The sequence below is a fragment of the Aquarana catesbeiana genome, linkage group LG01 (assembly GCF_042186555.1).
Source record: "Aquarana catesbeiana isolate 2022-GZ linkage group LG01, ASM4218655v1, whole genome shotgun sequence".
Taxonomy (NCBI): domain Eukaryota; kingdom Metazoa; phylum Chordata; class Amphibia; order Anura; family Ranidae; genus Aquarana; species Aquarana catesbeiana.
Genome location: NC_133324.1, coordinates 924,369,281 through 924,381,679, shown reverse-complemented (window position 1 = coordinate 924,381,679; position 12,399 = coordinate 924,369,281). Strand labels below are relative to the sequence as shown.

The 12,399-nt window shown below is 42.9% G+C and overlaps 1 protein-coding gene across 1 annotated transcript in view; it reads right to left on the bottom strand.

Annotated features, from left to right (window-relative positions):
- DNAAF9 (dynein axonemal assembly factor 9) overlaps positions 1-12,399 on the bottom strand; it is a 174,044-nt gene that overhangs the window by 70,258 nt on the left and 91,387 nt on the right. Inside the window, 3 exon segments of the mRNA XM_073611027.1 lie at positions 6,703-6,806; positions 10,574-10,661; positions 10,748-10,798. Coding sequence (XP_073467128.1) covers positions 6,703-6,806; positions 10,574-10,661; positions 10,748-10,798 — 243 coding nt within the window.

The following is a 12,399-nucleotide window of genomic DNA, read 5'->3' as shown; positions in this document are numbered from 1 at the left end:
CAGGGTCATGATTATAACACAACATAGTTACACATAGTAACTGAGGTAAAAAAACAAGTACATCAAGTCCAACCAATGTGTGTGATTATATGTCAGTATTACATTGTATATCCCTGTATGTTGCTTATTTAATAGTTTCTTGAAACTATTGATGCTCCCCGCTGAAACCACCGCCTGTGGAAGGGAATTCCACATCCTTGCCGCTCTTACAGTAAAGAACCCTCTACACAGTCTAAGGTTAAACCTCTTTTCTTCTAATTTTAATGAGTGGTAATGAGTCTTATTAAACTCCCTTCCATAAAAAAGTTCTATCCCTATTGTGGGATCACCAGTACGGTATTTATAAATTGAAATCATATCCCCTCTCAAGAGTCTCTTCTCCAGAAAGAGTAAGTTCAGTGCTCACAACCAACATCTAAACATAAGAACACCCCAGGGAGATTCCAAGATCGGTGGACTGGGGTCTTTGAATAGTGAGATTTGTCAGCTACTAAGAGTAGCATCTGCTGAACTAAAATTGGTAAATACCTCTTTTAATAGAGTTCCATTATTGCAATTTTTACATAGTTACATTGGTGCAGCTTGGATCAATGCAAGTATATATGTGCCACATCACTAGGATCCCCATGGAAACTGGAAATCACTGTAGTAGTTACCGCTACTACAGCGATCTTCACTAGCTTTCAGGTTAGGGTTGCCACCTCATCCCTTTAAACCCGGACACATAATAATTACACAGGTTCTGTGGCTGATTAAGGTGGTAATTAAACTCACTTGGTGCCTTATCTGCATGAAATTAGCCTCAGAACCTGTGTAATTCATATGGGTTTGGGTTTAAAGGGATGAGGTGGCAACCCTATTTCAGGTCCCATGCCAAGGGGCTGCACTGCTGCTTAGTGAACACAGGTACAGGGGCACCATTTGGAGAACAGTTTGCATTTTCTTAATGAAAGTAAAGTGTTTTAGGAGATTGTATGAATGCTTTTTCTCTTTAAAAACGTATAGAAAGAAACTTAAAAAAGTATAAAAAGACACCCAGGATGACCGATAATTAGTTGGTGCACAGGGTGGTTCAAAGTCAAAACCGTATCCCTATGCTGTTGCCTCCAACTAAATTAACAGGTCTAGTTCCTTAAAGGGGTTGTAAACCCCCATGTTTTTTCACCTTAATGCATCCCATGCATTAAGATGAACAAACTTCTGTCACTGACCTGCCCCCCAGGTTTACTCACCTGAGTCCTGTATTCCCCCCCGCCGGAGATGTGCTCTTCCCCTCTGCCTGTTGTCTCGGCTCTTGTTTGGATAGATTAATAGCAGCGCAGCCATTGGCTCCCGCTGCTGTCAATCAAATCCAATGACGCGGGCGCCGGGGGCGAGTCCTACATTCGACACTTATGGACGCCGAATGCTGGACTCGGGAGCACATCCACAAGGTAGCCCCCCACCCCCCCGGGACAGCGCTTCTCCTAGAGCGTTATACAAGGCGGGGAGGAGCTACCAGCACCGCCGCGGGACCCCAGAAGAGGAGGTTCGGGGCCACTCTGTGCAAAACTAACTGCACAGTGGAGGTAAGTATGATATGTTTGTTATTTAAAAAAAAAAAAAAAACGAAGCCTTACAATCACTTTAAGGTCACGCATAAACTGAAAAAAATGGGGATTGAAGATCACCAAGAAACCATATTAAGGAACACTCTTATCCTACAGGTTATGTCACTCTCCGCCACTCTGGCAGTCCCAATCATTATGTACAATGCAGGATTATTAGCCCGGCACCGTATTTGATAACATCATTCTACGACCGCAGCCTGAACGTGGAAATTAAATTAATTTTAGTAAATATAAACTGCTAAATACCTTTTTCTCATCAGCAGTTAGAGCAGTCTTGTGACTTCTATCAGTGTCCAGCCAAGAACTGGTTAAAGCTTGTAGGGGGAGTTTTCTGACTGTCCTATGACACTGCAAGACCCGGACTCTGGACAGTGCTGATTGGCCCTGTGCTGATCACATGCAATCTCCCAAAAAGAAGAAAAAAAACCTCTCTAGCAATACACGACAAATTGAGCATGTGCATCCTGCCCCCAAGGCTCTGTTCCATCAGGAGACGGATTGGGGACTGTGGAAGAAGGGGAGGATCAGAGAAAACAGGATCAAACAGCCTTTTTTACACAATGCAGAGGATTAACCCCTTAGGTTCCACAGCGAGTATAACAAGCATGCTTTACTGCATATACAGACTGATTTTACTGTTGTGGGTTTAATAAACACTTTCAAGAGGAACTTCAGCTTGATTTTATGAAATACTGTAGCTGTTGACCTTTAAAGATAAGGGTCCATCGCTATCTTCCCGCAGCCGATTCTTTTTACTGCTGGGGGTCACCAGAGCCAACATCTTGGATACGGAGAGCCGGCTGTAGCTTCCTGAGGAACCACACCCAGCTTTCCACTGCATGTGCGTGAGCATGCGCAGGGCTTTGGGAATCGTCCTCCAACCACCTAGGACATGTGACATGTAAGGATGAGCTCCAGCGTGTTCGCACACTCCACGTGCAGAGCCCGTCAGGAAGTCGGCACTGCGCTGCGCTAATCACAGGCAGTGAGACATTTTCCCGATGTGCGGCTCACTGCTTGTGATTAGCGCAGCGCCGTGCCGACTTCCTGGCGGGCTCTGCACGTGGAGTGTGCGAACACTCCGGAGCTCATCTTTGGTGACATGCCCCAAGAGGCTGCAGGAAGGAAGGTGGCAGGGCAAGGGATGCCATCCTCACCCATTGAAAGTGTCCCCCCCCCCCCCCCCCAGATCTGGGATTAAAGCTGTGGTATAAATAAATACCCTTGGCACATTTTCATGCAATATAGTTTGCTTGATGGGTGCAGGGACAGATACAATTTGAATACTTTCAAAGCCCTCTGTATAGAGCTGCAGAACAGTACATAGCTGCCACACAAAAGAATAAAAGAAAACAGAAAAGATCCCTCTTTACAAACACTCCGGCAACATCTGTGAAAAGAAACTTGGAGACATGTCTGTCATGTCCACAGCAAAACACTGAATGATGAATGGAGATAGCAGAACTGTACAATTGGACGTCCTTTATCTAGATTTCCTTTCCCGCTTCTCTTGCTGTATATTTTTATCTAGCGGGGAGTTCATGTCTACAGCGATCACTTCTCCCAGCCTGTAATTGGCTCCAGCTAGAAGCGGTGACAATAGGCGGAAGGTCAGTGCTCGGCGCAGAAGAAAAGATAAAATAACGATGAGATTATATTGAGACGTACACAACACGAAAGATAAAACATGTGCCTTGCTATTGTTGTCTCTTCTTTCGGTAAATAACCTTTTCCTATGACGGATCAGAAAGACGGCTTTAAATCAAGCCGTACATAGCCCCAAATGAAAGGATAGATAGAACAAGGACACTACTCTTCAAATGATGAAAAAAAAGAGAGGAATTTGATAACTCTTGTACCATCACTTTCCCTGTGTGTTCATATGGGTACACAGAAGACTCAGAGTGCTGTTGGTGCCCTTTAGCAGAATGGATGCCAAGCTAGAGGATTCCCACCCCATGAGTTATAACCCCTTCTGGGTACACAGAAAACCCATAGAGTTCTATTGGTACTCTTAGCAGGATGGATGCCAAGTTAGAGGACCCCCATGCCAAACAACACCCAGATAGTTACAACCCCTTCTGAAGCCGGCCACACTGTTCAACTAGGGCTGGTTCCAGATGAACCAGCCAAATTTTGCTTAGTGGATGGTCTTGTTGACCCCCTCTTGCTTTACATCAAATGATAAATTAAAGGAGCAGGGCAGAAAATTCTGGCTACACAGAAAACCCCTTGAGTGCTATCGGTGCCCTTAACAGGATAAACGCCAAAATAGAGAACCCCCCACCCCATGAGTAATAATTCCTTCTAGGTACACAGAAGGCCCCTGGCATGCTATTGGTGCCCTTAGCAGGATGGAAACCAAAATTAGAGGACTCCCAACTCCTCAACCCATGAGTTAAAACCTCTTCCGGGTACACAGAAAACCCTGTAATGCTACTGATGCCCTTAGCAGGATGGACACCAAGTTAGAGAACCCCGACCCCATGAGTTATAACCCCTTCCGGGTACACAGAAATCCCCCTGAAGTGCTATTGGGGCCCTTAGTAGGATGGACGCCAAGTTAGAGGACCCACAACCGCCCGACCCACCCCATGAGTTATAACCCCTTCTGGATACACAGAAAACCCCTGAAGTGCTACTGGTGCTCTTACCAGGATAAACAGAGGTCCCCCAACCCTCCAACACCACACCCCACAAATAAGAATTCCTTCTGGGTACGCAGAAGACACCTGGCATAGTATTGGTGCCCTTAGCAGGATGGACGCCAAATTAGAGGACCCCCAACACCCCAGCCTATGAGTTATAACCCCTTTTGGGTACACAGAAAACTCCTGCAGTGCGATTGGTGTCCTTAGCAGGATAAACGCCAATCTAGAAGAACACAACCCAACCACCACAGCACCCCGAGGTTTAAGCACTTCTAGGTACACAAAAAACCCAAAGAGTTCTATTGGTGCCTTTAGTAGGATGGACACCAAGTTAGAAGACCCCTACCCCATGAGTTATAACCCCTTCTCGCTACACAGAAAACCCCTGGAGTGCTGTTGGTGCCCTTAACAGGATGGACACCAAGTTAGAGGACCCCCCAAACCAACCACAACTCCACTCCGAGAGTTATAACGCTCTTCTAAAGTCAGCCATACAGTTTGAACTTGGGCCAGTTACAGATGAATCAGCCAAAATGTGCTTAGCGCACAGTGTCTTTGCTCCCTCCAGCTTAACATCCCTCAATTGATAAACTAAAGGAGCAGGGTGGAAAATTGTTAGCCAAAAAGCAGCTGCATCCATTCAGATGCCGCCATTGATCGGGTATTTATCTATCTGCGCTATACGATGGATGGATGAATCTATTCGATTAATTTTTCTCAGCCCACAGACCAAAAAAATAAATAAAAAAAACACAACATCTAATAGTGTATGGAAAACGTTAGAAAGATGAAAGTCCAGATGCGGTTTTGGGAATGGCAGAGACAGACCATGAAAATACGGCAGGAAGATGTTACCAAGTAAACCTGGAAGATGTGACCACCAATTAAAGTGTATGTAAACCCTAACAATGGATTTCTTCTTTTTGCTCCCTTCTGGTCCATTAAATATGAAATTGAAAGTGTTTTGTCATATCTGTGCATTACATAGTAGTTTAGCAAAAGACAACCTGGCAGGGCTGACACCACTAAGTCCACAAAAATGCTCTGTGTTGTCAGCCCACTCCTAAAGGGGGGACCCAGATGTAAGGGGAGCACTCTATAAAAGGGAGAGTCCTAAGGTGGACGCTAATGTAAGGGGAGCTCTGATGGAGACCCTGATGTTAGGGGGGACTCCTAAGGTGGATGCTAATGTACGGAACTAGGGTTGCCACTTCATCCCTTTAAACCCACACACATAATAATTAGACAGGTTCTGTGGCTGATTAAGATGGTAATTAAACTCACTTGGTGCCTTATCTGCATTAAATTAGCCTCAGAACCTGTGTACTTCATATGTTTTGGGTTTAAAGGGATGAGGGGGCAACCCTAACTGGGACTCTGATGTAAGGGGGTTCCGATGGGGATCCTAATGTAAGGGGTTTCCTGACGGGGACCCTGATATAAGGGGGGCTTCGACGGGAAACCTGATGTAAGGATCAGTAAAAGTGCAGCTCATTCGTGAGGTTTTACCACCCTAACCGCTAGTGTGAATGAGCCCTAACAGAATTAAAGCGTACTTCTGTGGATGGGAAATCATTTTAGTTTTTTTTAAATCAGCCCGCTGGCTGATCAAATGAAAAAAAAAAAAAAAATATCCATCTATGGCCAACCACAAAAACACACTCCAGATCCGTTCCGTATGCATTTTTGCATGCGTGTTTTTGGCGTGTTCCAGTTAGGGTTGCCCCCTCATCCCTTTAAACCCAAAACATATGAAGTACACAGGTTCTGAGGCTAATTTAATGCAGATAAGGCACCAAGTGAGTTTAATTACCATCTTAATCAGCCACAGAGCCTGTCTAATTATTATGTGTGTGGGTTTAAAGGGATGAAGTGGCAACCCTAGTTCCGATGCATTTTTGATGCGATTCCAGATGTTTTTTTTCCTGTTTTTTCACTGTACTGGGGTCTGGTGCATTTTTTGATGCGTTTACTGCGTTCCAGTATAGTCCAGTGCAGGAAAAATGCAGCATCTTCTGCTTTTTTTTTCTGGAACGCCCTGGAACTGACCGCACTGGTATCAACTATGCCATTGGAAACCAAATAACCTACTTTCCATGCGTTTTTGATGCAGAAAAAAAAAAAAAAAAAACGCACTGGACTGCATGTGGTATGAACTGCCCTTTGCTACTGTGTGATTAGATTGCTCAACTGAAGGGCATCAGAGAGCATCAATTATAAAAGAATTGAAAAAAAAAAATGGGAATAAAATTAAATAAAACAAAATAAAAAAGGAGCAAAGGACTATTGGATTATGAAAGCAATAGTCCAGAGACGACATGCACCACTTTCAAGAAACAGCTTGATTGCTAGCAATTCCAAAAGATGGGAGGAAAAAAAAAAAAACAAGTCATTACTGCTACTTCTTACATTGGGAGAATAAAACTCAGAAATATACTTACGCCATCATAGAACTTGACGGAAGTCATGTGACTCCTCGGTATGCTAACACTGCCATAGGTGGGGTGAACAAATAGGACGCCGTGTGAAAAGAAGAACAGTTTACCTGAGAAAAGACACAAATATAGTATTAATGTTTAATAACAGAAAAGAAATACATGTTAATACATTCACTTTCTTGTCTGTATGTTGAGAACAGGATGCCCTAAGCAGCGCCCCTCACTTGCGGCTAATGTTATGGTGAAGGCGACTTGTGTACAGCAGTCTGGAGCTACCGCCAACTTCACCAAAAATGTTACTGGTCACCCCTCCTCCAAACTGATAAAAGAACTAGCGTTTTTTGTTTTTTTTTAAATGGGTGATAATTTAATATAGATTAAGCCGAAATACATGAAACTGCTGAACCGGGCGAATTTTGATCCATTTATGAGCAGGGTGGTTGTATAGAAGTCAATCTACCAATCGATTTCTGTACAACAACCATCAGATTTTATTTTTTCTGCTTGATCCGCACTGCTGGCTATAGCTGGCAGCACTGATCAGTGTATACTGATGGTGGGGAAGTCTCCCCGCTGTTGGAATAGAAAGGCTCAGTGGAAGGATTCCTGCAACCACCTCGAGTGTGTGGATGGGGGAATAGTCATCTTTTTTTTGTTTTTCGTTCAATCCACTAGTGGGAAAAAAATAAAAAAATAAAAACTTGTGTAAGGACTGCTAAATACTTCTCTTAACCTGTAAACAAAAAAAAAACTGATAGTGGTCTGGTCTTCCTCTCTCCAAGGCTGGATTGTCGGCAGGCACTCCTACCATCCTAAAGAGTTGGTCACTTGTCCTGCATTGTATGGGATGGCGTTGGGCTGTGACATGACTGATCAGAGACCAGCATGTAAAGCAGCTTTGGGGAATTGGTCGCCAAAACTGGGACTATCAGGTGGAAGACTGTGGGGTCATGAATATAGGTATATACACACACAATGCCTTAAAAAAGTATTCATACCCCATGAAATATTCCACATTTTGTCATGTTACAACCAAAAACGAAAAATGTATTTTACTGGGATAGACCAAATTTTATGTGATAGACCAACACAAAGTGGCACATAGTTGTGAAGTGGAAGAAAAATAATAAATGGTTTTCAAAATTGTTTACAAATAAATATGTGAAAAGTGTGGCGTGCATTTGTATTCAGCCCCCTTTACTCTGATACCCCCTAACTAAAATCTAGTGGAACCAATTGCCTTCAGAAGTCACCTAATTAGTAAATAGAGTCCACCTGTGTGTGATTTAATCTCAGTATAAATACAGCTGTTCTGTGAAGCCCTCAGAGGTTTGTTAGAGAACCTTAGTGAACAAACAGCATCATGGAGGCCAAGGAACACATCAGACAGGTCAGGGATAAAGTTGTGGAGAAGTTTAAAGCGGGGTTAGGTTATAAAAAAATCTCCCAAGCTTTGAACATCTCACAGAGTACTGTTCAATCCATCATTCGAAAATGGAAAGAGTATGGCACAACTGCAAACCTACCAAGACATGGCCGTTCACCTAAACTGACAGGCCGGGCAAGGAGAGCATTAATCAGAGAAGCAGCCAAGAGGTCCATGGTAACTCTGGAGGAGCTGAAGAGATCCACAGCTCAGGTGGTAGAATCTGTCCACAGGACAACTATTAGTCGTGCTCTTCACAAATCTGGTCTTTACGGAAGAGTGACAAGAAGAAAGCCATTGTTGAAAGAAAGCCATAAGAAGTCCTATTTGCAGTTTGCGAAAAGCCATGTGGGGGACACAGCAAATGTGGAGAAATGTGCTCTGGTCAGATGAGACCAAAATTGAACTTTTTGGCCTAAAAGGAAAACGCTATGTGAGGCGGAAAAGCAACACTTCACATCACCCTGAACACACCATCCCCACTGTGAAACATGGCGGTGAAAGCATCATGTTGTGGGAATGCTTTTCTTCAGCAAGGACAGGGAAGATATATATAATGAGGTCAAACCTTAGAGTTTAAATTTGTATGCAATCAGGCAGGCCCTTGCACTACATGGTTTTGGTAAATCTGAAGACAAAAATCAGCAGAAAATCTGATAGTGTGTATGGGGCTTTAGAGTCTGCAAAAGACTTTAGACTGGGGCAGAGGTTCACTTTCCAGCAGAACGACCCTAAACATACAGCCAGAGCTACAATGGAATGGTTTAGATCAAAGCATATTCATGTGTTAGAATGGTCCAGTCAAAGTCCAGAACTAAATCCAATTGAGAATCTGTGGCAAGAAGAATGGGCAAAAATATCACTCTCTAGATGTGCAAAGCTGGTAGAGACATCCCCAAAAAGACTTGTAGCTGTAATTGCAGTGAAAGGCGGTTCTACAAAGTATTGACTCAGGGGGGCTGAATACAAATACACCCCACACTTTTCACATATTTATTTGTACAAAATGTTGAAAATCATTTTTCTTCCACTTCACAATTATATGCCACTTTGTGTTGGTCTATCACATAAAATACATTCATGTTTTTAGTTGTAATATGACAAAATGTGGAAAATTTCAAGGTGTATGAATCCGTGTATACGGATCCTAAATGACAGCCCAGTCCCTCCCTCCTCCTCCATGCCCAGTAACTAAAAAAGAAAACAATGGGTGGGATGTCACATCTTGATTGATGGATGATCTGCCTCCCACAGTATGAGCACACAGGCTGTAGTGGAAATCTCCTCCTACATGAACACTCAGCACTCAGGCAGATCCTGCAGTTTATCACGTGACCGTGGTATACAGATCAGCCAAAAAGGTATATAGTGGCAGTATTTAACCGCTACAGCCCCAGAAGATTTTACCCCCTTCCTGACCAGAGCACTTTTTGCGATTCTGCACCGCATCGCTTTAACTGACAATTGCGCGGTCGTGCGACGTTGCACCCAAACAAAATTGACGTCCTTTTTTTCCCACAAATAGAGCTTTCTTTTGGTGGTATTTGATCACCGCTGCGGCTTTTATTTTTTGCGCTTTAAACAAAAAAAAAAAAAAGAGCGACAATTTTGAAAAAAAAAACGCAATATTTTTTACTTTTTTGCTATAATAAATATCCCCCAAAAATATATATAAAAAAAAAAAAACACATTTTTTTCCCTCAGTTTAGGCCGATATGTATTTTCCTACATATTTTTGGTAAAAAAAAACGCAATAAGCGTATTTGGATTGGTTTGTGCAAAAGTTATAGCGTCTACAAAATAGGGGATAGTTTTATGGCATTTTTATTTAATTTTTTTTTTACTAGTAATAGCGGCGATATGCGTTTTTTATCGGGACTGCGACATTATGGTGGGCACATCGGACAAATTTGTGGGACCATTGGCATTTATACAGCGATCCGTGCTATAAAAATGCACTGATTACTGTAAAAATGTCACTGGCAGAAAAGGTGTTAACACTAGGGGGCAATCATGGGGTTAACTGTGTTCCCTAGTGTGTGTTCTAACTGAAGGGGGGATGGGACTGTGCAGGGGAGATGACAGATCGCTGTTCAAACTCTGTATGAACAGACGATCTGTCTCCTCTCCCCTCAGAGAACCGGAAACTGTGTGTTTACACACACAGATCCTGGTTCTCGGTGTGTCACAGGGCGAAGCGACGTAACATTACGTCGTTTCGCCCAGCCGCGCCATTCTTCTGCAGTACAACTGCGGCAGCTGGTCAGCAAGTGGTTAATGTAAAAAGAAGATTTATAAGCTGTGAGCACTGTTGGGGGTGGCGGATGAACTATTTCATATTGCTGGGTTTAGTAACACTTTAAGCAATTGATACGCCATCGCCATTTCAGTTTGGAGTAGCTAAATACTGTTAATACCATGCACCAATGAGCCTGTGATGGTGTGTACCTTCCTCGGGTGAAATGTGCCGACTGCTGGAACACATGTAGGTCTCGTCCCCACCGGACAGGAAAGTCCCCAAGAATGATTCGTGTTCCTGGAAAGAAACCACCAATCAGTTAGATGAGAGCCATCCCCAGCTGGAACCACATACAGATCTCTCCTCACTTCATATAATCTCACCTTCACCGAATTCAGTGCTTTCTCGGAAAGTTTTACTTCATTCTCCTCAACCTGGAAAGAAAACAGATAAATATTTGGGACAAGGTATAAAAAAAAAAAAACAAAAAAAAAAAACAAAAACGCACAACTAGCATAGAGCGAGCTGATCATACATATTACCATCTGTCTGTACAATGTCTTTTAAACCTACCAATGTAAAGTGAGGGCCTGCCTGATCGGATACAAACTAAATGGATTGTTCAGAAGGCCCCCTAATTGGTCACAATTTTCAAAAATCTAAATAGATTGGAATATGCATGGCGAGCTTATTTGAATATCGGAGGCATGTTTGTAGCTGTTGTCTATGGCACAGTAAACGCATTTATATCCAACTCCTTGGACTTGAACTACGCTATGTTTTCAAGTAGACATATGCGGTTTGTTTCGTTCCAAATCAAAAATCAGACTAATTTTTCGTTAGTCGAAGATTCGGATGTATCCGAATTATAATAGTAACTAATCCAAAATAACAAAATAAAAATTTGGTCAAAATTCTAAATGAAATTTGAAAACAAGAACAGCATAAAATAGAATGAAAATAAAGGAATAGAATAGAGTAAAACAGAATAGAAAATAAGAGAAAAGAACAGAATAGAGTAAAAAAGAACAAAAGAGAATAGAAAATAGAAGAATAGAATAAAATAGAACAGAAATTAAAGGAATAGAATAGAAAAGAACAGAATCAATTAGAATAGAAAAAACAGGCCAAAAAGGGCCATAAGGCTATGTGACATGTCAGACCAAAGTCATGAGATGTGTTGGCAACATACTTTTCTTCTGTTTGCCGTGACACCATTCACCTGTTGTTTCAACACCCCACTTTCCAGTCTGGTGTGCGATAGAGATATATACTTGACTTTGGCGCGGTTGCACAATACAGGGAGGGACCTCAACAGCTATCACCTGCAGGGCCAATATCATTAGATAAACTATACAGTTCGGTGAAGATGCCCCGAGATCACTTCAGAATTTAAACCCCAACCCGTGTTCTCAGAACACCATTGGAATGCTCGGGGTAAATGTATGGAGCTGGAACCTGAAGCTAAAGATATAGGACTGTTTTATGCTCCAATTGGTGGCACTATTGTGTTGGTGTATCCATAAGGCATCTGGTTGGTGGGTAGGCACCTTCCTCACATCATGGGATATCGCAGACCTACACACAGAAATTTTAGTCTAAAATGTGTTTCGGGGCCCCCGACATCTCCCCCTTCATCAGGGCTTAATCTAGTGCTAGGCTCGGTTCACACTGGTGCAATGCGAGAACCCCTGCGATTCCAGTGCGGGTTTTCGCATTGCACCCGACTCGCAAGCAGTTCACAATTTCATATGCGAACCGCTGGGAGTGTCAATACAAAGTTAATGGCACCCGCAGATCGATTCGCATATTGCAGTGCGAACTGTCAGTCTGGACATGAATCGAATCGCATGTGTCATCCGATTTCAGCGCAGACCAAAAAAAAAAAAAAGAGTCCTGTGCGACTTTGGTCTGAATGCGATGAAAATTCAGCCATACAATCTGTATGGCTGAATTTGCATCGCACAGACATCACATGCAATTTGCACTGCAGTGTCGCCCTCGTATGTGTCGGGACTTAAATTCATAGTCAGGT